At 34.8% G+C, this 27,501-nt stretch overlaps 3 protein-coding genes across 5 annotated transcripts; 2 read left to right on the top strand and 1 right to left on the bottom strand.

Moving 5' to 3' along the window:
- Window positions 1–7,402: 7,402 nt before the first annotated feature.
- On the bottom strand, window positions 7,403–9,648 carry LOC149392776 (translationally-controlled tumor protein homolog). Its single transcript, XM_089617075.1, has 5 exons — window positions 9,497–9,648; window positions 8,864–8,937; window positions 8,165–8,293; window positions 7,895–8,052; window positions 7,403–7,804 (listed from the first exon to the last, which is right to left on the bottom strand). The coding sequence occupies exons 1-5, from the start codon at window positions 9,522–9,524 to the stop codon at window positions 7,687–7,689; spliced, it is 507 nt and encodes a 168-aa protein (XP_089473201.1). The 5' UTR covers window positions 9,525–9,648; the 3' UTR covers window positions 7,403–7,686.
- Window positions 9,649–13,576: 3,928 nt separating this feature from the next.
- Window positions 13,577–20,063, top strand: LOC149392775 (binding protein). The gene is made up of 9 exons (XM_089617452.1): window positions 13,577–15,048; window positions 15,742–16,434; window positions 16,987–17,481; window positions 17,632–17,723; window positions 17,834–17,921; window positions 18,004–18,118; window positions 18,222–18,348; window positions 18,436–18,610; window positions 19,376–20,063. The coding sequence occupies exons 1-9, from the start codon at window positions 13,582–13,584 to the stop codon at window positions 20,015–20,017; spliced, it is 3,894 nt and encodes a 1,297-aa protein (XP_089473578.1). The 5' UTR covers window positions 13,577–13,581; the 3' UTR covers window positions 20,018–20,063.
- A 3,514-nt stretch (window positions 20,064–23,577) lies between these two features.
- On the top strand, window positions 23,578–26,356 carry LOC149392774 (DnaJ heat shock amino-terminal domain protein (DUF1977)). Of its 3 annotated transcripts, none has more exons than XM_089618405.1 (3): window positions 23,578–23,740; window positions 24,000–25,173; window positions 25,937–26,356. In XM_089618405.1, the coding sequence occupies exon 2, from the start codon at window positions 24,157–24,159 to the stop codon at window positions 25,165–25,167; it is 1,011 nt and encodes a 336-aa protein (XP_089474531.1). In that variant the 5' UTR covers window positions 23,578–23,740; window positions 24,000–24,156; the 3' UTR covers window positions 25,168–25,173; window positions 25,937–26,356. The 3 variants fall into 3 exon arrangements, with proteins under 3 accessions (XP_089474531.1, XP_089474530.1, XP_089474529.1); XM_089618404.1 differs by having other exon boundaries at window positions 23,629–23,740; window positions 24,078–25,173; window positions 25,940–26,356; XM_089618403.1 differs by having other exon boundaries at window positions 23,629–23,740; window positions 25,940–26,356.
- Window positions 26,357–27,501: the final 1,145 nt, after the last annotated feature.

The raw sequence follows: 27,501 nt of genomic DNA, 5'->3' as shown, positions 1-27,501 counted from the left end.
AAGTCAAATATAGCCAAGCTCTTTTCTTTAAAAAAAAAAAACTAAAAATCAATTGAGACGCTATATTTTGTGAGAGATTCGACATAATTATTATAACTTTGATGTGTTTTTTTTACCAAAGTTAACTAAATTGTTTTTTCCTACATTACTAAATTTGTCACAAAATCCCATAAACTTGTCATAGAATTCCATTTTTATGACAAATTTATTTAGAATATTTTTGGGCAGTGTAGATTTCTGGCTATTTTCAAACTTGAAATTGCAAAATAGTCATTGTTTGGATAATTATTATTTATTAACCACACAACATTATTTCCTATTGGATAAAGACTGAATTACCTTTTAATTTAAATTTCGTACAGAGCATTAATTCATAATGAAAAAACGAAAATAAAGAACAAAAATTAATGATGCGATTAATAAGGATACACGTAACCAATTACACAATTTAAAAAGGAAAATCAAAATATATAAACCATTCAACACATTAAAATCGTAGAAAAATTTCTTGGAGAAGATAAAAGCCACATATAAATGATAATTAACAATAATTAATTATGTACAAAACCATAAAAATATTGACGAAAAGAGATATACAAATGCTTATTAACACAAATTAACGATTATTTACTGTGAAGAACATAGAATCTTGAGACTAGTACCTTATTAACGATTATTATTGATTATTAACCGTTATTACTAATTATTACTACGAATATTTGAAGAAAAAACAGAAAATAAAAGAATGCAAAGTAATTTTCTTTAAATCTGAAAGTTTTTTTGTAACTCGTAAGCTTTTTTTCTTATGAACTTCGAAATTTACTAAAAATAGCTTATTTATAATTTAATATAATTAAGTCATGCTGACCTTGTGAATAATATAAATTGTAACTGAATCCCTATTAAAAAGGAAGCTTATTCATGTATCTCAATAGAAAATCTAATTGTGTATCTAAAAAAACGTGTAAAAGAAATGTGTGCATCAAATGGTAACCAATCATATAAAAAAGGAAAAGGAGTAAAAAATTAATTAATAATTATTAAACAACACAAGTAACAGTAATAATAATAATAATAATAACCGCATGTTTGAAACTGAACCGATTAATTAAAAAAGGATAAAAACAAATTTTAACGTACCATAATCAAAGTCACGTAAGCATAATGACTAAATCAAAAAAATCTCAAACGTGTGACAAAATGAAATTTTTATGTTTGAAGAGGCTTAGTGAGTTACAAATCTCTATATTTTTTTTTTGGTGATAGGTTTGGTAATATATGTGTAAAAAACAGTATTATATATATTGTAAAAACCATACATAATTATATGGTGATATTTGATGAAGCGGGATTCGCTTTACATGTCAAGCTGTCAAGGGGTCGAAAACTTAATTCCTAACCTATTTTGATTTGCATGGTAAGGAAAAGGAAGGGACTCGGGTCACGAGATTTTAAGGATACTAACATAATAATGCGCGAAATTTTATTTGATAATTGATAAAAATAAAAATACAACGGCTATGTGAAAACAAAGACGTGATTTAGGAACGAGAACTTTGAGAAAAATATTTAATGTTTCTCTTGATTGCAGTTGTGCGTGCAACTTTTAGAAATCGAGGTTCTATTTACAGTCGGTCTCACGTCTCATGTCTTCCACCATCGTTGATACCACGTCCCATTGTCACTGGATCATGTGACACCGAGCATTGAATTAATTGGTATTCCCACTCAATGTGAAGGTAACGTCTCTTTTGACTATGTAACCTACTCCTGTAATTATGCTACGTACGGAATATGACTCGTTTCACGTCTTGTCTGCATAACTTGTCAAGGCTTCTGATGTCACATCGCTAGAGCTTTTGAGGAACCAATCACCGAGGTGAGATGTCTGTCACCTTTTTGCATGCTGATATTCACCATGGGTTCACCGAGGTGTGATCTTCTTAGAGACGTTGCAGACGTGAAACAACCAAATGTTGTTCCTCGGGCCTTTAAAGCCCAAATAACGTTAGTTTTGTAGTGGGCCTAAACTCCTTAAGCCCATGTGCAAGACTTAATCCGGATAGGACGAAGTCCCACATCAATAATATTCATGTCCAAAATTTATTTTTTAACTAAGGGTTCATATTGTACAAATTCTACAACGAGTATAGTCTATAGTGTACCAAGAGTACGAACTTGCCAAAGTTAAAGATTAAAAATGGAAACTATATTCCACATGACAGAAAACGGTGTAATTTTGCTGAGCAAATACATTGCACAAAAATATTTAAAAAAAAAAAAAAAAAAAAAAAAAAAAGTAGTGAACGTGCCATTGAAAAATGCATGGAAATGGTCGGCAAAGTGAATGCGTAACACGACGAAGAAAAAAGACACATGCCCTCTTTATACACAAGTCAACCTTAATTACCAAATAAACCCGTTTACGTTTTATTTATTTATTGATTCATTTTTCATTTCCCAATTTAGATTTCAAAACCCGCACTACCACCAAAAAATAAAAAATTATTGAACCCCTTATAACATAATATATGGAACGTACATGGCACATGCAAGTGTATATTAGCCCAGGAAGGTAAAAATAAAATGAATAAAATTAAATAAAAGATATATGTTTTCTTTGGATTCTCGAGGGTGCGAGTGAGAAGGAACAAATTGCATGTGAAAGCCATAAACTTGTTGGGTTAAAAAAGACCACTTTCTCTGGTTTCGGAAGTGGGTGTTTTTTTGCCGTTTTGCCATATAATAAATTGGCTCTGAAAAATATATACTTTTTTTTATAAAAATAAAATTGGTCCACAAAAAACCAAACAGCTCATATCTACAAGAGAATAGAATAATCATGCATTATGTAGCAAGTAATATGTACAATTTTGAGAGTTATGACCTGCAAATCTCTTAGAAAACTGGCAGAGAAAAAGCCGTGACAATGGTGACACTTTAGAGTAGTTCTAAATTATAATAATTATTTTGTTCAGAGTTTTTTATGATTAAATATAAGTGTTTGAGTAGTTTTTGTAAAAGCATTTTCATAGAAAAAATTGAGAATTACTTTATTAAATTGATTACTTTTTAAAAACCGCAGAAGTTCATTCATCCGTCGACATTTTTACCACTACCTTATTTAAATAGGGAAAATTGTAATAATTTAATTACCTTCCATCCACTGACGAGATATCACGATCGACTTCCAAAAAATTAATAATACACAACAACACAACACAATAATTGGACAAACAGTGTATGACTTTATAATTATTGATAATGTTAACTCAAAAACTTGGTTGTAAAAAATAAATATTTCAATTTTTTCCAAATTAATAACGTATATTTATGAGTATTATTGGGTTTAATGATACAAATACCATGTGATCGTAGAATGATGATACGCACGGTGTGTTATAGAATATATATACATACATATATATATATATATGTATAAGAATATTGTTTATTTAACTCCACACATTCAAAATTCCAAAAAGGATACTTAATTTAATCATTTAAATATATATATATATATATATATATATATATATATAAGAATATTGTTTATTTAACTCCACACATTCAAAATTCCAAAAAGGATACTTAATTTAATCATTTAAATATATATATATATATAAGAATATTGTTTATTTAACTCCACACATTCAAAATTCCAAAAAGGATACTTAATTTAATCATTTAACTAGTTTAAAGCCTCTCACTTTTCTAACTTTAGCCTCAAAATGCGAAAGAAAATATATTATTTTAGGGGTATATGTTCCACTTATGACATGTTACTTTATTTTCATCAACTCCAATTTGTCTTTTATTTATTTATATTTTTTTTTATCTTATAATGCTAATAAATTTTGTAAGAATGTCATAGTAAAAAAAGGTTTTTTTTTTTATCGTAGTATGTATGTGTGTGTATGTATATATATTATATATATATATATATATATATATATATATATTCTATTATTTTTTTATGCGTTCTAAATTGTTCCTAACTATTATCATATCTTATAGTACACTTCTTTTGAATATGGCATTGCTTTAACTTAAAGAATGCCTGTGTGGTTGAGATCTGACTATCACAAGTGCTAATTTGAATTAAAGTCCCATCATTTGTATTTTGAAGATCAAATATTTAGCTTTCACATCCTTTGTAGTTGCACTCATACACAAACACAAGTTTGATGATACATATTAATAGTATTTTATAATTATTGAGCTCCTGGTAGACCCCCTATGGCTAGTTAGAGCATCTTTAAATATCAGTTAGGCTTCACTTACCCCTTATGATTTTTGAGCTACATCCATTTATACAAAAATATCCATTAATGATAAGTCAATACTCATATTTGCTTAAGTAAGTCTCATATATCAACATCATCCGATAACAATTCAATAAACTTTCATTAGGTCCACTAATTTTTGTATAGCTAATTTGCTCCATGAAATCAATAGCTAAAAAGTGAAACAACGGTTAAGCTAAAGATGCTCTAATATACTATATGATTTTATAAATGACTTTAACAGTTTAACTATGTTATGCAAGCAAATGTGGGGTTTAAAATTTTAAATTTTAAAATAAGGTAAAGTTGAGGAAAGAGAGAGATGGAAGAAAATGTCAAGTGTCATAGAGTGGTTCACGTGAAGCTATGAATGGGAAATGAAGCATTAATTTTCATAATTAAAATATCTTCCTTGCCACTTCTCTTATAGAAAATAAAAATAATAATAATACGCGAAAGTACTCATGTACTATGATATGAAGTTCACTTAATACGTGTTCCAGTATTGAGTCCTTTAAAACTTAACTAGACAAAAAAAAATTTGGTGCAAACCAAAGAAATAGTCGGAGATGCATTTACTATCGCGTTCGAATATCACATTGCCACAAATTTAATCAAGTATAAATATTGTATGGGAAATTGACATATCTTTAAAAAAAATTATATATAAAAAAATGGAACATTTATGATCAACGTAATCACATAATTGAGTATTTTATAACCACAAATCGATTATAAATGTGTTTTTTTATGAATAAAAAAAATGTCCAAATTCACTCATAAATAAAACATTTTCCATCAAGTAATTAAATTAAAAAGAGATAATTCAAAAACTATGACCAAACAATTTTTATTTTTTTTTTACCAAAAATGCAATATATGCTTCTAATTACAAAATTATGACTATAAGTTAAATATATAAACTTGTTTATCGACAAACATGTAAATAAAAATATGTGTTTAATAGATTTTTGTCAAAAAAAAAGTTTAAATGGTCATATAGTTTTGAAATTTTCCAAAAATAATTTTTTTTTTGCCGAAAAGCCTAGTCCAATAAGCATGTGCGCTACAAGAACCCAATATGAATTGAAGTAGTTACCTGAGGTAGCTACTAATTAAAATTTATAGCTAATATATTAGATCGTAGTTTTTACTTCTATAAATATCAAATATTAGTTGTGATTTCTATATTTTATCCTCATCCTTTGTTCGACGAAGTCGGGACTAGTGGAATTTTAAAAATACGGGAGATTTGTGGCATCCATCACAACTTGAAATAGGTTTTGGTGTCTTTATCCATATAAGTTTTACAATACCGCAAAGACTTGTTATGGTTATAATCTTTCCTTACACACATTTAATTGTATAATATAACTTCTAGTTCTCATATACGTTATGGTTGTTCGTTAAATAGTCATGTTATTTGGGCCAAAAAAAAAAAAAAAAAAGTCATGGTTATGGGCCTTATGGCATTATTTATAGGAAATTTAAAGATATTGTATCCGCTTGGCGTTGAAGTGCTTTAAAAAAAAAGTGTTTTTAGATTATGTTAGAAAAAATTATGTTTTTAAAAGCAGATAGATGTTTGGTAAACTAACATAAAATTGTTATAGCTATTAGCATAAATATCTTTAGTGTTTGGTAAAATATGTATTAATATTTGTAATTAATAGTTATTTATATAAAATGTAATTAATAATAATAATAAGATATTCTTAGGTATATACAAAAATATTAAAGTGAGTGTCTATAGATTATAAAAAATAAAATATAAATTTTTGTGACATCAAAAAAATTATTTGATAAAATAATATAAAGAGAATTACAATATAAAGTTAAAGTAAGAGAATAAGAGAGTTAAGAAATATAAAATATAAGCCAGCAACAAAAGTTTCGTACAAAAACTTCAAAATATAATTTTTACATTTTTTTGTTTAAACATTGGAAAACACTTTTCAACTTAAAAAAATAAAAATAAAAATTTACCAAACATTTAAATACGATTTTTTTTTATATAAAAGACTAGAAACATGCTTAATAAGCAATGTCAAACAGTGCCATTAAATTAAATACGATTTTTTTTTTATATAATTTTTTTGGCAATGTTTTGATTATTCGGGTCTGATCCTCTTTTTTTTTCACTTCTTCTCGGGCTGTATTGACTCTGAAAATGCAGTGTAACAAAATCCAAGTAACTCGTAGCTTAGCAAAGTTGTTTCATTTTTTTGTTCGGAAGTTGTTTCCATTTATTTGGTTGTACTTGTAATACATGTAATGATTTAAGATTATAATTTTTTCCCCTAGTTGTACCTTTTTTTTTATTTTATCCAATCTGATTGTACTTGTAATAAATGTTTATCACTTACTGTTACCTGCGGCTAAGTGTCGAAGTATACAGATTATCATTATCGATTAGTAAACCGTTACCGTTGAAGTAAACCACTAAAAAAATATTTTCGTGGGATATTTTCTAACTAGTTTTGGAAACAAGTAAATTCCCACAAAACATACATATTATAAAATGTTCAATTCATACCTAATGACAATATACACAACTTCACATACACACATACATAATAGAATTCACATCGCAAAGTTACAAAATAGAGTTAACAAGCCAAACTGAATGAAGTTCAAACACAATGTCTACACTCAAATCACTAATCGAAATGTACGGGGTTGATTGTTCTATATTAGGCAATACTCATACCAAGTCATTATCTGAGCATATGTCATAATGAAAATCTCCACACGACGATTGTAGTTATACTACTATATTGATGACATATGAACTTAAATTCTTCAAAAATAAAAAATAGAAAACACCATAACTTTGGCCTAAAACTAAACCATATTCCATAATTATGAGTCAAATTTGCGGCATTTGCGGTAAATTTAAAATTGAACTAATGTATATGTTTTTTAGAAGAATTGAACTTATATTTTGAACGGTAAATTTGTGATTTTTTTGCGAAATATACTCGAATCGTTACCTCGGTATTTAACACCTTGCCTGTAATAAGTACTACATATAATGATTTAAAATACGGCAGTGAAACTATATATAGTACACTCACTCCAAAATAATTCAAGCTTATACGTGAGACAGCCGAAACTAATTCTGCAAAAATAGTACATAAATGAAACAACGTCTTTCAACCGAAACACCACAATCACATAATCATCTCGACAATAAATTAGAGACAGAAAAATAGTTGGAACCAGAAAATGTCGCTGAAAACAACACGTAGACTGACATAAAGCCTAACGAGACACACACACCATAGCGAGAGTACCAAAACTTAGAAATTAATTTATATTAAAAAAAAAAAGGACAACCTCACAAAGATAAATAACTAAAAAAAAGCCTATAGCAAAGTTTGACCATGCGTTGACTTTCCTAGCACTTGACCTCCTTGAGTCCATGGCCGAAGTACAGAAACGTCGGGTCCGTGGCTCCTTCCTTGTAGTAAGCAAAAACCATACCACAATCGTCGCCCATGCTCTCTCCGACAAAGCTGAGAAAAAAAAAAGTTGGTCAATAATCCATAATCGCCAACAAAACACAAACAAATAATGAAAATAAAAACTGATTAAGAACACCATACAATTGAAGGTCTTTGATCTTCCCGAGCAGGTATTTCGTCGCTCCCTCGACGCTCTTCTTGAACTCCGATTGCTGCTCCGGCGAGAGCTTGGCAGTCAAGTTCTTGATGTATTTCTTCACCCACGCGACAAACTGCTTCTTGTCGAACGGTGGTTGCTCCTGCAAAAGAAACACGCGTTCCCGTTCAGCAAACAATTTACGTATTTAATTTTATTTATATAGAGAATGGAAAGAGAGAAGAAGAAAAAAGAGCTGTGATTGAACGGAATACCTGAAGCCTGAAAGTGTCGACAATGTCGACGACCTTCACAGCCTGGTCATCGACGCCCTCGTCATCACCGCCTCCTTCGGCGGAAGGGTTGGCACCAATGTCCACGTCGAGCGCTCCTTGAACAACCCACTGAACATAAATAGCGATGAGAGTCATTGACGAGCAACGATTAGCGATTCATATAAATATATGCTAATATCCACTCTCTCAAGTTTTGGAACCACCAACACGGAATAAAAAAACAGCTTTTATAAGTTTTTACCAAAGACAAGAGAACTAATTACCAAACAGATTCGCAATAAATAAATAAAAACAGCCGGTACAATGTTTATTTAAGTTCCGTCATTTTTTAACATTAAGGTTTCCTAAAAGGCCCAAAAATTAGCAATTACACAAGTTTTTCGTAATTCAGAACAGCCTCCACTGAGGCTAGTTCTGAGCCGAAATTTTTTGAGGCGTAAAGTCACCAACAGCGTTGCCACTTAAGCCTCGTATAGTCGGTGAACCTCAGAACCGGCTTTTTAAACAATGACGATTAGTTCTTGAATTGATTATAGTCATATTATGAAGAGTAAAACAAAGTGTTCGAGTTATATCATCACCACCCCCAAGGAAGGTTAAGCTTGGTTATACTCATTGTAAAAGTACATAGAAAATAGCTTTAAATAGAAAAGTAAAAAAAGAATAAAAACTACAGACCTTGCCTTGAACCTCCCAGAGGCCTCCGTTCTCGATTTCAGTGTAGGGGAACGAGTCCGAGAGAAGCTCATCACCTAAACACCATTGATGGATAGTAAATCAGACTTGATTTAAGAACAGACGAGTATATACATACCAGATATTCACATGTAATTGAAGTATGAATAAGCTTTTGATCTAATATAATCTTAGCAGCAAAAGATATTCAAGCATAAAAAATTTGATTTCCACAAGCTATTCGTTAAACCCTAGGAAACTGTGTATTATCTTAAGTTCAATAAAATCACAAAAAAAAAAAAAAAAAAAACTAAACACATGAAGATACACATGCAAATTAAACAATAACCAGAAGTGAGCTAAACCTAAACCTAAATCAGCGAACTTTTTTTTTCTTTATCAAACGGAACAATAAAAAAAATTGTGCGCGAATCGATGGATTAGCCAGCGGAAAAATCAGATCTCGGAACCAAAAAAAACAAACGAATTAGGTCTACATCGATTTAGATCGAATCTCAAGTTATCTCAGATCGATTCGCAAGTTATTTCAAACCGAATCAAATTGAAATTGATTAACACAGCGGAATTCGATAGGAATGTCGATCGATCGAGAAGAGATTTGTTGGGGAAACTCACCGGACAAGAGGTCTGTGTATACCAACATGATTGGTTGTCTCTCTCTCTAGGATTGAATCGGCGAATAGATTGGGCGAGAACGAGAGAGAGAGCAAAAGAGGGTCTGGAAAAGGAGTCGAAGCTAGTATTTATGGACGAGGGTTTGGGAAGAGGAACGATTTGTTTATTTATTTATTTATTTATTTCCGATTGAGGACTTATATTTATTCGAAATTCCTTTCAGGTCCCTTTTCCAATTATTCGTAACTCCACTTTCCCTTTATCTATTTTTATTTATTGTAGTCAATAATCTAAATACGAATTTTTTAGAGAATAAACGAATCTTTGCAATGAATATGAAGACCATGTGACATGCCCTTAAAAAAGGAAATAAAAAATAGTTGGATTTTCAGAATACGACTATCGACGACTTGAGTAGTACCTTTTTATTATATTAGGGACTTTCTTTAATCTAATTCATAGTTTTAAAAAAATAATTACTTTAGAGTTTCGGCTCTCAAATAGTTGAATTTTATCGTAAAATTTATTTTAAAAATTACAGGGTAAATCATTATGGTAGAATAAAAATAAAATTATCAAACTTAAATTTTATCATGATTTAATTAATATATTTTATAAGGTGGATGATTTTTTTTTAAATCCGATTAGCATTATCTGTACAGATTAATAATTTTTCTGTACAAGATAATATTCGGAAAGTTACAGAACTTTTCGTTTGAATATGGCAATTCCTTGGATACCTCTACTTTTCAATATTTCAAATATCTTTAAATTTAAATTTTCAGATCATTTTTTCATTATGTTTAATGAAATTTTCATTGAATGAAATGAAGAAGAAAAAACTGTATGAAAATTTATAAAAAATGAAGTATTTTCGGAATAAGAACGAGAAACGAGATATGCGTGTTTTAAGGCTCAGTTAATTTCCAGGCAGCCAGTCCAACCCAATGCCAATATACTATACGGCCCAGCCTAGTATAAAGTATAAACCAGATCAGATTTGGGTATATCAACTTCTTTCAATTAAATATAAATAAAAAAATTATAACTTTAAAATATATGTGACAATATTGGCAAATTTGATACATATGATAAGTTTTAGACTGTATTTAGTCTATCCCATCATAAAAATTATGAAAACTAGTCCTTCCACAAATAGATTATTCACATTTGGCTTTCTAAAAAGATCCTTATTTATAAAAATAAAAAAAAATAAAAAATAAAAAAAGCAAAATAAAAAATTCCTTCAAAGCTTTAGTCGGATAAATTACAAAAATTTATTTCTAAAATATTGGTATTTTTTAAAAGGCATAGTAGATTTCTAGCCCAAAATAAACTATAAATTTTAGATGAAGTCAACATTTGCAAACGTTTTGAAAAATAGTCAAACAGTATGATATGATACATACATTTGACTTTACAATTAAACCCGATATAATGAAGAAGAAAAAACGAAAAATAATTTTTAAACATCGGCAATCAATGACAAGTGTTATTGATTCCAAATTTCTAGAACATTCACCAACTGAACAACGACCTTCGCATTTGTAGTTCAAAAAACCATTTCATCTTTTTCCTTCAGTGATTATTTTCAAATGAACACGCAAACTCACTGATTATTTGAGCACCGAAAGATTCAGAATCATAGCAACTGTAAAAACAAAAGAAGAGGACGAAGAGTGCTAGGTTTATTGTAAAAATGAGTTGCTCGCCAGTAAGTGTTATTTCTCAAACCTTAAAAGGAAGATGACGCTCGAGTTCGCGAGGAAAATTTCTATAAATTTCAAGTTATTTCCATGAAATTTCTAGAATTTTCAAGTTCTTCGGAGAGAGTACTTGAAATCTTTGAGGCACGCGGCCCTGAATGAAAATCATGAAGAAGATCACTAATTAACGCAAATTAACAGACATTTGCAGATGATTCAAAGAAAACAAATGAACCCATACATGATTTTTCGAAGAAGAAGGGGAAGATAAAATTAGTTTAGGTCTTTACTTACCCAAAACATAAACTTCATTTTTAGACCGGTGGTGAAGACCACCTCCCGTTGGTGATCGGAAAATGTACCGATGGGTGGACTTCTTATCCTGCGGAATTCCAAAACAGTAAATAGCAAATGTCATCCGACACAATGAGAATCACTCAATTTTGAGTTCATATAAGGAATATATGAAATTTTGAAGTTTTGAATAAAAGATAGTCTGAGTGTACATAATGAAGTTTTGAAAACGCATGAGGGGGGGGGGGGGGAGAGAGAGAGAGAGAGAGAGAGAGAGAGAGAGAGAGAGAGAGAGAGAGAGAGAGAGAGAGAGAAAGATAGGTTATTCGGATATTAATTATAACACTACAGATTATATTTGGTATTTTACAAACATAAAATTGGTCCACTCGTCACTTTGGCTATTTGTTTATAAATTTTCAAATATTGACTATATACAAACTGTGATGTTTCATAAGACATAGTAAGTTATAAAATTATTTTTAAATCCTCTAAAAATAGTGTTTTTCAAACCGTAAATACTTATTGGAGATTAAATAAAATTAATTAAAGCACAAAACAATAAACAATTATTTAAAAAGAATTAATTGCTAACACTTAAGATAGATGCCTACATTGTTAATCACGCTCACACATATAAAAATAAATTACTATGATATTATCATTATCATTATAATTTAAATTAGTCGATGACGTCATCCCCACATTCGAGCCCCTTACTTGTAGTCGAGTTCCTTGCTTCTGATATTGCTCCACGTACGGCTCTTTTGAAAACTCAATACCCATTTTTTCATGATTTCAATTTGATCCAAAACACGTGGCAAAGTACAACCCTCGATAATATAGTATGTTCATCATCATCCTCTCATACGGGGTTTATCATCTCCCCTAGTCTTGGTTCAACAACAAGGAGTGCGAGGTTTTCTCTACCATTTGGATCATTGGTATGAAAAACTCATAACTCCCTTGTTCACGGCAGTGAGTTTATGCTGGTTCGTCTTATTCCAAAATCGACGGGGCTTTGGCTTTGTGAGTTCCACATTGATCACAACTCTTCTCGTCTAAGACATGACTGCACCTAGGGCAAATATGAAGTGGATGTCGACGCACGTGAGAAACATCAATATGAATGTCAATAAAACTATTTATGAGTATGGCTCAGGAACGAGGTTTGAATATGTTGTTTCTGATAATACAAGAAGTGCCATCGGGGCATTTTACAATCGAGTGTTGAACCGGTTCAATGCAGTAGTGGTGGAATTGCTCGCCCTATGTGAAAGCTTTTTGTTAGCTAAACCCAAGGCTTATCGGTGGACATTGCTGAAATCGATGTCCCTCTATAATTAAGGCTATGTCGCAGTAACTCCTCCATTCACATCGAAGCCTTCGTCTCTTGAACATCAACGGTCTATTTTGCTAAAACCCATGTATCGCCGATTCTCTTTAGCCTTACGAGGGTAATAAAGCGATCACATCTTCTAGCTAGTTCCTCTTGTAATTTCACAACACTATTTGTTAGCTCTCTAGGTACCCGCTTTATAATAAACTTATCGGCGTATGATTGCATCTTTATGACAAAGCGTATGATTTATTTAAAATATTAAACGCGGCTCAATATTATAAATTAGCGTTTATATCAAGATTTGAGCAAATTGGACTCGGCACAACAAATAATTACACCCAATGGTAAAAGCATTGAATGAAGCCTTACAAATAAGGTTTAATTAAAAAAATTCATTAAGGAATGTCGATTTTTCATTAGACATTTATCATTTTACGTTGAGTTAGATATTTTTCATTTAAATTAAGCATAAAATTTTCCGGCTTCCAACTATTATAAAAAACCAATCCTTCTATTTTTTTTCCTTCATATTTATCCGTCGTCGTATCGCCGTGCTTTAGAGTTCGTTAATAGCATTAGCTCAAGTAACGACCAGGGACAAAATTGCCCAAATTATAAACAAATTAATTATTTTTTAATTTCCCGGTACATATTTATTTGCCACGTCACACAAAGTTTAGGCGGGAAATCTCTAAAACTTGAAAGACCTGTCCCATTTTGTCATTTTGAAACGAGAAGCAGCCATGGAAGAAGCCATTTTCAGAATCGTCTGTGAGCTCGAAGACTCTCGAAACTCTCAACCCTCGCCTCCGATCTCCGATTCCTCTCTCTCCGACCTCGAATCTCTCACCTCTGATGGCGGCGACGGAGATTCGCACCCGATCCACCGCCTCTACGACGAGCTCTCGTCGAAATCCCTATCTCCGTCGAGCCTCGTCAGCATCATTTCCTCCGCCATGGATTCCGGTTCGCCGAGTCACGCGGTATCGGCCTCCAAGGTATATCTCGCCTTGATTCTGTGCCCTAACTCTCCAGTGTTCACTCTGTTCACTCCCATGGCTTTTCTCTCTCTCCTCCGCTCGGTCCGGAGGTACCTGAAGAACCGGCCGGAGAGAAACTCCGGCGGATCTGAGAGCTCCGCGGCGGCGCCGAATCCGAAGATGCGAGGCCGTAAGAAGAAGCGCCCTCGGAGCGATCAGGATGAGGCCGAGGGTGAGTTTGATGTTAGGGTTTTGTTTTCGGTGCTAGAAAGATTGGAGCTTGCAATGGAATTCATTCACTTGGACAGGTTTCCGGATAGTTTGAAGGCATTGGTTCAGACCGTGGCCGAAATTCCAGCAATGGCGACCGAGGTTTGCCCTAATCTGAGCAACTACAACAGATTAGTCGGATTCTGTTCCAAGATTTTGATTCAGGTTCTCAGGCCCGAGCACGGAGAAGAGGCAAACACCGCGTCCGAGGTTTTCAAGTGCTTGTCGCCGATGATTCTTCAGCCCAAATCCCAGGCAAGGACGTTCGCTCTCGAATTCGTTACGGTCAAGATCGCAAATGCGGCGAAACGGTCCGAGGGCGTAAAGAAGGCAATGATCAATCTCCCCAAGTATTTGGTTTTGAAAGCTCCGGAGAAGTCCGAGCCTCGGGCTTTGGCAGTGGAGTCGATAATGGAGATAATTCGAGTACTCGAATCCGACGACCAGGTTAGGTTCGTGGAACACGTGCTTAAGATGACCCAGGGAAAATCGACCATAAGATTACTGGCTACTGATTTAATCCCGACCCTCATTACGTCGCTGAGAGATCCGTTAGACTTGGAATCGGAGACCGAGAGCGAGGCGAGAGATTCTTGGGGCGTGAAGTGTCTCGAGGCTCTGATTCAGCGATGCTCGGATTCGGTGGCGGGGATTAGGGCACGGGCTCTGTCGAATCTGGCCCAAACCGCGGGTTTTCTGTCCGGCGATTCTCGGAGTCGGGAAATTTTGAAGGAGGTAACGGAGATTCGGAACGTCGAAGAGGGCTTGGTGAACGTGCTTTTGAGGGAACGGTGCGCCGATGAGAAGGCAGCGGTGAGAAAGTCGGCGCTTCTTCTGGTTGCGAAGCTGACGGCCTTATTCGGGAGCGGATTTCACGGAGGCTTGTTGAAGACTATGGGAATGTCGTGTTCGGACCCGCTTGTTAGTATCAGAAAAGCTGCGATTCAAGCCCTGTCAGAGGTTTGTTTTATTCTCTTTTTCTCGGTGTTTGTTATGCCGTTTATCTATATGGCAGTAGTGCATAGAAAAGTGAGTACTTTTATGTTAGGAACTAGATATATTCAGAGCAAGGACGTCTTGAATGTTCAAAATCGTTCCTCGTAACTTTTATATTTTCAGAAATACAACAAATAAATACCACTAAAATTTCATCTACCTGGGCTATCAGTCCTTGCCGTTTTGTTTTTAAAAACTGGGTTGGTCAGAAGAAAGAAAATAAACTGATATCGAACTTCTTTCACCTACTATTTTTGTTCATTACTTATTATGATGCTCTACAGCAGATATAGTGCTGATTATAAATTAAAATAAAGTGAATTTAAAACGAACCAAATTAGATTCTAAGGTATACCATGATTAACAGTCTCAATATAGAGTTTTTCAAACTAGGTAGATATTAGTTTTTCTAAGATACTCATTACAGGTCAAATCAATATCACTTTCTTACTTTCATGTTGTCTCGGTTTGCTGTTGAAATCGATGCAATATCTATTCTTTTGTTGATCTTCGAGTGGAAACATATGATCTAAAATCGGAATACTGACAGTTTTTTCACATATACCCCTTAATCAAGTTTAGTAATTCTGCTTCTGATCAATTTTATTTATACATGCCAACGCGTTTCTTGATCCCACGTTGGAAATATGTTTCTAGGCCTTCAGAAAATCTTCAGACGAAAGCGTGACGACAGAGTGGCTACACTCTATTCCTCGGCTGATATCCGACAACGAGACGAGTATACAAGAGGAATGTGAGAACCTATTTCTCGAACTGGTGTTGGAGCGGATATGTAAATCTGGATCCATCGGTTCGGCTCTCAACGAAGAGAGCTTCGAAGCAGAGTTCAACTCGTTGCTCCCCGAAGGCGTTTCGTGTCTACTGAGAGCGATCTGCGACGGAGAAGTGATACCATGGGTGAGGAAAATCTGCACAAGCCTGGGAAAGAAGAAGAAGTTGAAGCAAAGATTTTCCGTGGCGCTTCAAGATATTATACGGACGTCCGAGACTCTTTGGTTGAAGCATTGTATGGCGATAGAGAAGTGGACCGCCCCGCCCGGTGCTTGGTTCCTTCTCTCCGAGGTGTCGGGTTTTCTCGCGAAATCCGTGGATTGGCAATTCCTCACACACCATTGGCAACTCCTAGACAAGGACGGGGATGCTAAAGGGGTCGGCTTTCCCGAAGAGGAAGAAGATATCGAGTCCAATTCGGTTTCTTGGGCCGGCGATCGCGTGTTTTTATTGCAAACGATCTCCAACGTATCCCTCGAGCTGCCCGCCGAGCCCGCTGCAGAACTAGCTCATAATTTGTATCAGAGACTAGACGAGTTCAACATGCATTCTACCGAGGTAATCTCACTCCGTTCTTGCTTGTTTAACGCGTTTGATACGAAGCTGCTTTTCATCTCGACTTTTCTAGTTTTAGCCTCTCTGTTTGATCCCGAGATTGGCCGAGTGCGATGTAGTTTGTATTTTGCTTCATTCTAGACGAAGCTTTCTTTTTCTTCTTCCTTTTTTTTTATAAATTTGTCAGTTTCTAAAAATAATGTATTAATTGAACTATAAACGAAGTCAGATACAATAGTCGATATCGGACATTCGACAAGTCCATGCTCTCCCACTAGGAATTGACTGAATCTTCGGGTAATTCTAGAGACCGGGGTTCTCCAGATTTTTTTCTCAAGAATTCTTCACAAATGATTCAGTACATCCCATGTGATTCCCTTCTATTTAAAATGTAATACAACAACTGATAATACTATATCTAACAGAATCTCTTCCTCGCACTAGTCTCATACAATTTCCCTCCCTTATTCATAAGCTAACTAACTTGAACATATCCTCGATATCCGAGTTCGTAGCAACGTTCATCCGAGATAATTCTTGCACTTGCTATGTCAGGTTAAAGCTCACGTAAAAGCGCTGAAAACGCTATGCAAGCAAAAGGCTTCTACTCCAGAGGAGGCCGAGAAACTCGTCGCGAAATGGCTGGACCAGCTTCTCTCTAAAGCTTCGGGGATCTTGGAAAAGTTCATCTCAGACAGTTCGGAAGCAAGCAAAAGACAGAGCTTTTCAACACCTTCCAGAAGTGGGACCAAAAAGAGAAACAGAGCAAAGGCCGTGTCGAGGTCGCTGTCACGAGCGATCACAGCCGTCTATACAATCGGGTCTTTGGTGATCCACTATCCCACGGCTGATATGACGGCCATCGTTCCTCTCTTACACACCATTGTCACTTCCGGGAATTCCGACCCTAAATTGAACAAACTACCCGGTGCTGGCTCGTCTTTCGTGAACACAGCGCCGTCTCTTTACATTCAAGCATGGCTCGCCTTAGGGAAGATTTGCCTCGCGGATGAGAAGCTTGCTAAGAGATATATTCCTATCTTCGTACAGGTTCGTTCGCGGTCTTGATAAACTTATATATATGTATCACAAACGTGTAAAACGGTTCAAGTTATGGTTTGCTTGTATGGAAAGAAAACTAAACATTTTATACTCTAGATATTACTTGCCTATTGAGATATTACTTGGTCTCACTCGCAGGAGCTTCAAAATAGTGACAGTGCAGCCCTTAGAAACAATCTGGTTGTAATAATGGCCGATTTCTGTATTCACCACACAGCTTTAGTTGATTGGTGAGCAAGGAAAGCCAATATCTAATGTCAAAATCCAAATTGTCTCTAGCTAAGAACTGCTTCGAGTTTTTCCTATGCTTCTTCTAACTAGTTATCTTTGGAGTGAACAGTCATATAACCAAGATTACCAAATGTCTCCGCGACCCATGCGAGCTGGTGAGAAGACAGACATTCACACTGCTTTCAAGATTATTACAGGTATGGATGTCATTTTTTTTTTTTTTTTTGTAAATTGATTAAGCTCGGGGAAGAAATGAATTTACGTTTGTCATGTCTTAAGAGGGACTATGTGAAGTGGAGAGGAGTGTTGTTCCTGAGATTTCTTCTCTCGCTGGTCGACGAATCGGAGAAGATAAGGCAACTCGCCGATTTCCTATTCGGGAATATTTTGAAAGGTCCGAAACCTTTTTTCTTGATAAACTTGTGCATTCAACGAAAGCGGTTTCTGAATTTTCAACTCTTACATTTTTTTTCTTTCTTCTTCTTCTTCTTCTTCAGTCAAGGCTCCGCTTCTGGCGTATAACAGCTTCATAGAAGCCATCTTTGTTCTGAACGACTGTCACGCCCACAGTGGACACACCGACTCGCGCGGCTCTCGATCAGAGAATCGACTTTTTTCCATCAGGTCAGTGGGTCTATTTTCGAATACTACGATCACTAAAAAGATAAAAAAAAAATGGACTGTTATCGATATCACGTCTTGTTTGCGCAGAGGGAACGATGAGAGAGCAAGGTCTAAAAGAATGCACATATACGTTTCGTTGCTGAAGCAAATGGCTCCGGAGCATCTCTTGGCCACGTTTGCCAAGCTGTGCGCCGAGATTCTCGCTGCAGCCTCTGATGGCGCGTTGAACATCGATGATATCACCGGAAAATCGGTTCTTCAGGTAAAAAAACTCTTTCATGCCTGTGTTTTTATTGAAATGCTCAATCGTACCTTGTTCTGAAGTCAGTTTCTATTTATTGTAAAATTAACTGTATGCTTTATAATTTGTTAAAAAAAATTATCCCACATTTTGATTTGACTTTTTTTTTGTATGTTACTTAAATGAAAAAATTACATTTGTTCCGGATTTTTTTTAAAAGGATCAAGAGCTGCCATTAAGGCGAATTAGACTTAAATCTGAAGAGAGGATCGTGATAGACTTAAAAATGCACGGTATGAACATAAAAACTCCGGGATAGGATAGGAATGGCATTCTCACATAAAAAAAGCATTTACTATAAATTTAACTAATGATCGAGAACTGTCATTTAGGTGAATTAACAGAGACAATTCAACCTAAATTCAACTAATGATCGAGAACTGTCATTTAGGTGAACTGTCACAATAAAAATGCAGGGCTATGTATATGAACCAAAAAAACTCAGGACAGAAATGATATTTTCCCTTTTTTTTTTTGGTCCATTAGGTATATAGTCATATTTACAGTTTCGCATTACTATATAGCTAACGTTTCATGTATTTACACGTGCAAATTGACGTAAATACCCCATCATTTTATTTCAATGAAAAGACAAATCAAGAATGTCATGTCATCTTTATGACTATTTACCTAACATTTACGAAACGTTGGCTATATAGCAATCCCAAACGTTTTAGCTTGGCTAATTACCCAATTTTTTTTTTTTTTTTTTTTGGACATGATCAGGACACTTTCCAGATCCTATCCTGCAAAGAGATCAGACTCTCGTCTTCTCGCGGGCCGTCCTCCTCGGACCCCGCTGACATCATCGAGGAAGAATCGGACGGCCGAGGATCATCCACGTCGTCGTCGGCGGCGAGAGGGCGGGCCATAACTCAGGCCGTGAAAAAGGGTCTGATCCAAAACACGATCCCGATCTTCATCGAGCTGAAGCGGCTTCTAGAAGGGAAAAACAGCCCGCTGGTGGGCCCGCTTATGGAGTGCCTACGTGTCCTCTTAAGGGACTACAAGAGCGAGATCGACGACATCCTCGTCACCGACAAGCAGCTCCAGAGAGAGCTCCTCTACGACATGTCCAAGTTCGAGGCTGCCAAGTCATCGTCGTCCAACCTGGCGGCAGCGCGTTCGCCAGCTGGCAATGTCGACGTGGCTGCTGAGCTGGCGGCGGAGGCCACGGTGAGGTCGGTGCTGAAGGAGGTCAACTCCGGGATTCTGTCTCCTCCGCTGAGCAATGGCAAGTTGCCGAAGCTCAAGACTCCCGGCGGGAGCCGAGTCAACGCCTCGTCATCGTCGCGGGTTGACCGGCGGACCGAGCTTTTGGAGTCTCTGAGAAGGCGACCGAACTTTGATTCCGACGGAGAGAATTAGACACCCGGTTTTTAGGCGAGAATGTATTCGTTTTTCTTTATACGTATATATTGCGAGGGAAAAAAAGAGAGATGAAACAATTAACATTCTATCACGCAAGTGAACGTATTTATTAGTGGGAATTACCGCCGTCATCTTTTGAAACTTGTTTCAAAATCGTCGTTATTTTTTATTTCTATATAAATTTGTTGATTCGCTCGCGAATGTTAGATTATAGCTTCTAAGATCTATTAATTCAAAGAATATTAGGAATTAAGCATCTAAAACTTGTCGATTCAAACGAATGATGGCCTTTAAAATTTGGAATTGGTGAAACGACTTCCTCCATAATGGTCGGATTCCGCCCTTGGCCGAGACCAGTGACGGAGCCAGAAATGTAAATTAGGGGCTAATGTCTAAGAAAAATTTCAGGAGATTAATTTATAAATTTTTAAGGTAAATAAATTTTTTTTTTAAATAAGCAAAAGTATAAAAAAAAAATTAAAATTGAGTCTATGAAATTTTCTCTGAAAAAATAAATTAAGATAACATTTATTATTATGTAAACATAATGTGAGAGGATTACAAAATAGCTATGCAAAATCAAGGATTAAATCTCGTGCGAGATGTCGTGCTCTGCCGAGGTGCGGTAGCGAGTTGTGAATAACTCGCTAAATGAGTTAAATCTCGCAATTCTCGCCTAAACACATTAAAATTTAAATTGAATTTTTTTTTTTTGCTTTTATTGGGCCCTTCAGCAAGGCCCATTTGCTTATAAATTCGAAGCCCAATTATTTTAGTAATTGTTTCGCACTTGCTTAAGCTACTTAGAGCATCTTTAATGGTCATTTGCTTAGCAATTTGAGGGATTTGCTAGTAAATAGCAAAAGTTTTAAGCTACTTGCTTACCATTGTTTTGCATATTAGCTATTGATTTAGCTTAGCAAATTAGCTCTATAGAGCAAATTGCTTAACCATTCGCTTAGCAAAAAATGGGTCCCATTTTTTTTCAACCAATGAGAACTATGTATCTTGATAAGCTAAAATGACATTTAGCTTACCATTAAAGATGCTCTTATAGTTGTTCTTCAACTAATAAAAAGAGCATTTTGTTTCCCATGAGACTTTTTTTTTTTCATCAGTCTAAAACATGCCAAGCAATATACACATACACGTTGCTTTTATTTTCATCCTATGCTTTTAATGCACGTTAACACTTAATTGTTAGTCCAACACATTATATATTACAATAAGGTCACTGTAGTTTAATAACCAACAAAAATATTCATGTTTTAGAAATAACCAACGTTTATAAATTTTTGGAAAAAATAACCAAACAGTGTATGTAATATAAGTGATAGTTAATAAAAATTACTTTTATGACCTTAACTTTTTAAATTCGTCACTTTATCTCTTTCTTGGTTTTGAATTCGTCACTTTCTCTCTCCTATTTTTTTTCATACATTTTTTTTAATAAAAACTTTAAAAATCCATATATATCTCATATGAATTCGAAATTGAGTGATTTCAAATCCTACGGATTCGTGGCGCCGAGATCTTCAAAAATAGATCCATTGTGTTTGATGAAAAATCATGTTTAATGCGTCATGTTTACGTGTGTTTGTAATGACTTTTCCAAAAATATTCAATAAATTTCCATTTGTTTCCTGATGATTTCCGAAAATTTTCAGTTATTTCCATATCTAAGGCAGTAACGTGATTTTTCTACATCTATGACATTAAAAATTATTTTTCATCCAAACTTGTCACGGGCTTAGTTGTTGGACTAAAACCGTGCGGCCTTAGCTCGCTGGACGGGCTAAGTCAGCCTGGAAAATTGGGCGAAGAAAGGGAGGGTCGGTCGGGAAGCGAGAGTGAAAAGTGGTCATAAGAGAAATTGGTATTATATGGTGAATACAAAGAATGTTCGAATGCTTTCTGATGCCCTTCGAAATGAGAATGGCCTCCCTATTTATAGGGAGAGTTACAAGAGAAGAATTAAGAGAAAAGTACAAGAATGCCCCTTCTTTGCATGTTCCCTATGAGATACATTGAACCTAGACACATTCTAGATGGTTCTTGAGTCTGAGTGACTTGAGAGACCTTCTAGAAGGTGGTTTGGGCGAAATTCCCCTTGGGCCTTGCAGCTTGTTGGGCCCAAATGTGTCTTGGATCAAAACCTCCGTAGGGAATGAGGGCTCCATTGGGTCTGATTGGTCACGTGGCCCAGCTAACTTTATTGGGCCGTGACATCCTCCATAGGGTTGGTCCGTAGGATTTGGAATCACCCAATTTCGAGTTCATATGAGATATATATGGATTTTTGAAGTTTGGATGAAAAAAAATGTTTGAAAAAAGTATGAGAGAGAAAGTGATGAATTCAAAACCAAGAGAGAGAGAGAGAGAGAGAGAGAGTGACGAATCTAGAAAAAAAAAACATCTAAATTGATTTAAGGACACTTTTGAAATTTTAACTCATCACATCAACTGTCACCTCATACATTTGATTATTTTCTCATAACTTTCTAAACGTTGGTTAAATCTCAAACGTTAAGATTAAGATGACTTATTTAGTTACAAATTTCTTACTATAAACATATATTGCCATATATACATCTAGCTATTACTCCATATAATATTTATTTATTTATTTATTTTTTTGCAATTATACATGAAGTATAAGTAAATTAAAAAGACACCCTATATATGTTTATTTGAAAATTTTCTTTTTCTACATTGCCATGTAATTTCTTTTTTAATTGTCGAGAAAAGTAAATGTAAATTTTATGTAATTAATTTTATTTTGAATTTTTATATATGAAATATATAGTGGTAATGAAAATACGATGTGATGAAAATATGGATTTGTAAATTTATGTGTACGAAATTTTATGTTTTTAAGTTTATGTTATGTACGAAAATTCTACGTTTAAATTTATATCTGATTTTTTTATGTATACATGAGAATTAAAACTTATTTTTTTAAAATTTTATTTGTTCAAATATATCATGTGATATATATATATATATATATATATATATATATATATATATTTTGAGGTATATCATGCCGTACGAGATATCTGGAGTACGAGATATCTTGAACGTTTATGATTGTTTTAAATTGGAGGGTGTTATTGACAAGTTTACTAAGGAGAAATTTCATTTTATAGACCTACAAGTTAACAAAATATCGGGAATAGACCTCACACTTTAAAAATATCTAAAAATGGACTTTTGTCCCAATTTCGGACACAAATATCCTTTTGAATAAATACACTAATTTCACTTTCACTTTCTATCTTTTCAATCCCTATTTCGGTCTTTCATGCTCGATTCCGACGAGATATAACTAAATTCAATGAGATATGAGGGAATCTGACGAGCTATGATCACATAAAATGACAAAATTTTATGCGAATTTGACTTTTTTCCGCGTAAAATGTCCAAAGTATGAATTTTATCGTATAGCATCGTACATTATCGTACGACGTCAACCCATGGCAGAATTAAAAAAAAAAAAAACAAACTACACGTGGGAAATTGACGTGGCACATTCTGATTAGGTGGTGTGACAAGTCCATTTTAATGCGATGTCGCACCGTATATCAACCCAGCTCGAGTCTCTTGCTCTTTTTTCTTTTCGTTTTTTTTTTTTTTTTGTTCTTTCTTCCTCACAACTCACACAACTCAGTCCTTATTTGGTCCTGAACTCTCAAAACTCGATCGTTCTTTTTTCCGCTGGTAAATCCTCTCTAACTCTGATTATTCTCATTCGATTTTTTTTTTATTATTTATTTATATATCATTACTCTACTCTTTCCGAATCCGCGAAAGTCTATCTGAAAATATCGTACGTATTTGTGATTATATAATTAATCGGAGAAACCAATTTTGTTCGACTTAGCTTATCCTCAAACCCTAATCTGTTTGTATTGTGACTGCGATGGCGGAATTAGGTTTGTATCTGACTGGATTTGCTTTTTTTTTTTTTCCGAACTAGGAAGCCTTAAGCTGAACCGAACCGAAATGAATTGAACGATCGAGAAATTCGTATCTGAATTACTACAATTTTTTTTAGAGGTTCATAGTTGGAGATTTTTTGAGGATATTCATGGTTGCGATTTCTGTCTGAGAAAAAAAAAACTCAAAACTCATCAATGGAGGGTAACAAGGACGAAGCACTGAGATGCGTTAGCATCGCCGAAGAGGCGATCGTTTCGGGGAACAAACCACGCGCGTTGAAATTCATCAAGATCGCTCAACGCCTCAATGCTGATTTGCCGATCTCCGAGCTCCTGGTTCGATGCGAGAGCATCGATTCGGGTAATTCCCGTCCTGATGGATCAGAAAAGTCGAAAAATTCAGGCGCCGAGTCTCGGCCGATAAACGGAGACCGTGGATTCACTGAAGAACACGTCCGTTTGATCGGCCGAATCAGGAGGAACAAGGACTACTACGAAGTCCTCGGAGTCGAGAAGAGTTGCTCGGTCGACGAGATCAGAAAAGCCTATCGAAAGCTCTCTCTGAAAGTCCATCCCGACAAGAACAAGGCTCCCGGGTCCGAGGAGGCTTTCAAAAAAGTCAGCAAAGCCTTCAAGTGCCTGAGTGAAGAGGATTCGAGACGAGACTACGACCGGATCGGATTCGCCGACGATTTCGAGCTCAATCAACAACAAAACAACAGGCCTCGGAGGAGACACAGAGGATCCGAGATCGACCCGGACGAGATTTTCCGGGCATTTTTCGGCCATAGCAACGCGTTCCGATCGGGCCACGTTTATCGGGCCGGGCCTTCGAGACGGGAAGATATCCCGGCCCACGGTGACGGAGCAAACTTCGTGATGATCGTTCCGTTCCTGATAATCATCGCGATGATCGCTTATCTCTCGTTCTCGGTGCCCGAGTATTCCCTTCAAAGGAACTTCGAGTATCAGCATTTGAGGACCACGGAGAGTCACGGGGTCGAGTTTTTCGTAAAGACGCCGTTTTTCGACGATAAGTTTCCGCCGGGAAGTCGCGGGCGAGCCGATATCGAGGACGGTGTGATCAGAGATCACAAGAATATGCTCTTGCGGTATTGTCAGGTCGAGCTTCAGAGGCGGCGCTGGAACAGGAATATTCCCACTCCTCATTGCGATAAGCTGAGGAATCTCGGAGTGGTAGCTTGAAAAAAGGTAAAAGAAAAAGGCTTTGTGGTTTATGAGCAAAATAGGCTTGGTTATTGTTATTATTATTTTTATATTTTTTTAATGTTTTTTTAGGTTTTTTTTACTAGCACAAGTAGTCGTGAATCATGATGTGTTGCATTCTGGTCGATAAACTGTTTTTATGAGCAGAATTTTCTCAAAACTAGTATTTTTTTATGCATTTTTTTTGGGTGAATTAGAAAAATAGCTAAATTAAACGTTTGATATTGTTAAATTGCCAACGTTTGGTAAATCTTAGGTAAATAGTCATTTTCATGTATTTACAGACGTAAATCTTATATAAATAGTCACCTTCATATATTAGATCACGTCATTATTTACTGTTATTTATCTAAGATTTATCAAACATTGACTATTTAGTAAAATCAAACGTTTAAGTCGGCTATTTTCCTAATTTTTATATGAAATACAAATACCAGAGCAATTAGAACATAATTATGAACTTAACAAAATGTATATATATTTTTTTTCCCTGGGTTTGGGTCGTCTATGATTATTCTTAAATGTCAAAAACTATTCTAAACCGAAAGTGCTGTTTATAAATCGGGAAGCTAAAGTACTTCCTTTTCTGTGAGATTTTTCTTTTGCATGATTGTATAGATAATGAAACAAAACTGCTTGGTTTCATTTTCAGATTGAAATGTTACATGTTCCTATAGTTGATCTTTTTTTTTTTTTTTGAAGTGCTATAGTTGATCTTTTCAAACCATTTATTTTTCAAACACAAAAGCAGGAAATGAGAAGGGGGTTACATATTGGCTAGCACACAAACTCTGCTCGATTTGAAGTCAACTCTCGAGCATTGACGGCTGAGTTAACTGTTTGACTCGGGGTTTTTTCTCTTCTCCAAGTCAACCCTCGAACGTGATTCGGGACGGTGGTGCTAAGAGGGACTATTCAACTCCTGATCAGCATTTTTGTCCACAAGAAAACCGAGTTGAATTAGCATGAAATATAAACACAAGCTTATTATACAACCTGACATGAAATTTTCTGATATGATCTGTTTTTCTTCTTCTTCTCTTTCGTAGTTTATATAGCTCCGACGTTCGTTTCGTTTCATTTATGTTCGTAATTTTTAAGAAGATATAACTCTGTTACTCAGTCCTGGATCATATAAGTGAATTCGTACCAGGGGTATTGGTTTTTTTGCATAAATTTGTGGATTCTGAAAATAACACAATTTTTTGTGGTAAGGTTTTTATTTATATATTTATTTATTATCATATAATGTTTCTGTAGAACAGGGTTGAAACTAAGAGATGGCAAACTAATTGAATAGTAGCTTATCAAAGAGTATAAGATTTGGCTCCAAATCTCATGTAGGGAAAGAGATGTCGAAAATTCTTAGTCATGGACTTTTTTCTTTTCCTTCATCTAAATGTTTGATGCTCGTCGTTCCACTGTAAAAAATAACATATTAAATAGTTATTGGAGCATATCAGCATATAGATAATAGTTTCTAAGATAAAATGGCATTAAATATCTCTTCTTCCGTGGTAGTACAATTTTATGTCTTTTTAGTTTTTTCTTCTTTATGTTTTTCTCTTAGTAATATAATAATGTCTCACGTTTACAAAGATTTGAAATGGGACATAGAATCCTATCGCTAAAAAAATGGGATATAAAAAGCTACCATTCAAAAAAAAGGACGGGCAAAGACATTGTTTTAATTAAATAAGTTCAATAACTTCTAGAGTAATAACGTTTACACAGATTTGAAAGGGGACGTAGATCTATAGCTAAAAAAATGGGATATAAAAAGCTACCATTAAAAAGAAAAGGACGGGCAAAGACATTGTTTTAATTAAATAAGTTCAATAACTTCTAGAGCAGCAAGAAAAAAATTGGGATTTTGATTTTGAAAAGTTCTTTAATAAACTAGAAATAACGAAGGAATATCAATTAAGAAAAAAAATTAGTTAAGGGATCGTTCGCAGTACGGGACAATTATTTATAACGTCGGTTTGACAATGTCTTCAAAACTATCGCAAAAAATCAATACATCCGATCGATAAACACCGCATACCGGTGATAGTACCTAATTAGAATTTGTTGCGATAACTGACTCTCGTCGCTAACAAGTCAGAGAACATGAGTCATTGATTTAATTCGATAGAAGCATTACAATTTGAAAATAAGATGAACATAACAATATAAATTCAATATGCTTGATCTAATTCATTATGGTTACCATTTTTCACTTAAATTATCTAACCCCTCACAAGAGTCATAATTTTAGATGTGCTCAAATTACTAAGATATAAAATAATTACATGTTAAGAACCTAACAAA

Source organism: Urtica dioica, chromosome 6 (genome assembly GCF_054948205.1).
Source record: "Urtica dioica subsp. dioica isolate 48M chromosome 6, U.dioica_male_clone48M_v1_H2, whole genome shotgun sequence".
NCBI classification, from domain to species: domain Eukaryota; kingdom Viridiplantae; phylum Streptophyta; class Magnoliopsida; order Rosales; family Urticaceae; genus Urtica; species Urtica dioica.
This window is presented reverse-complemented; position numbering and strand designations above follow the sequence as displayed.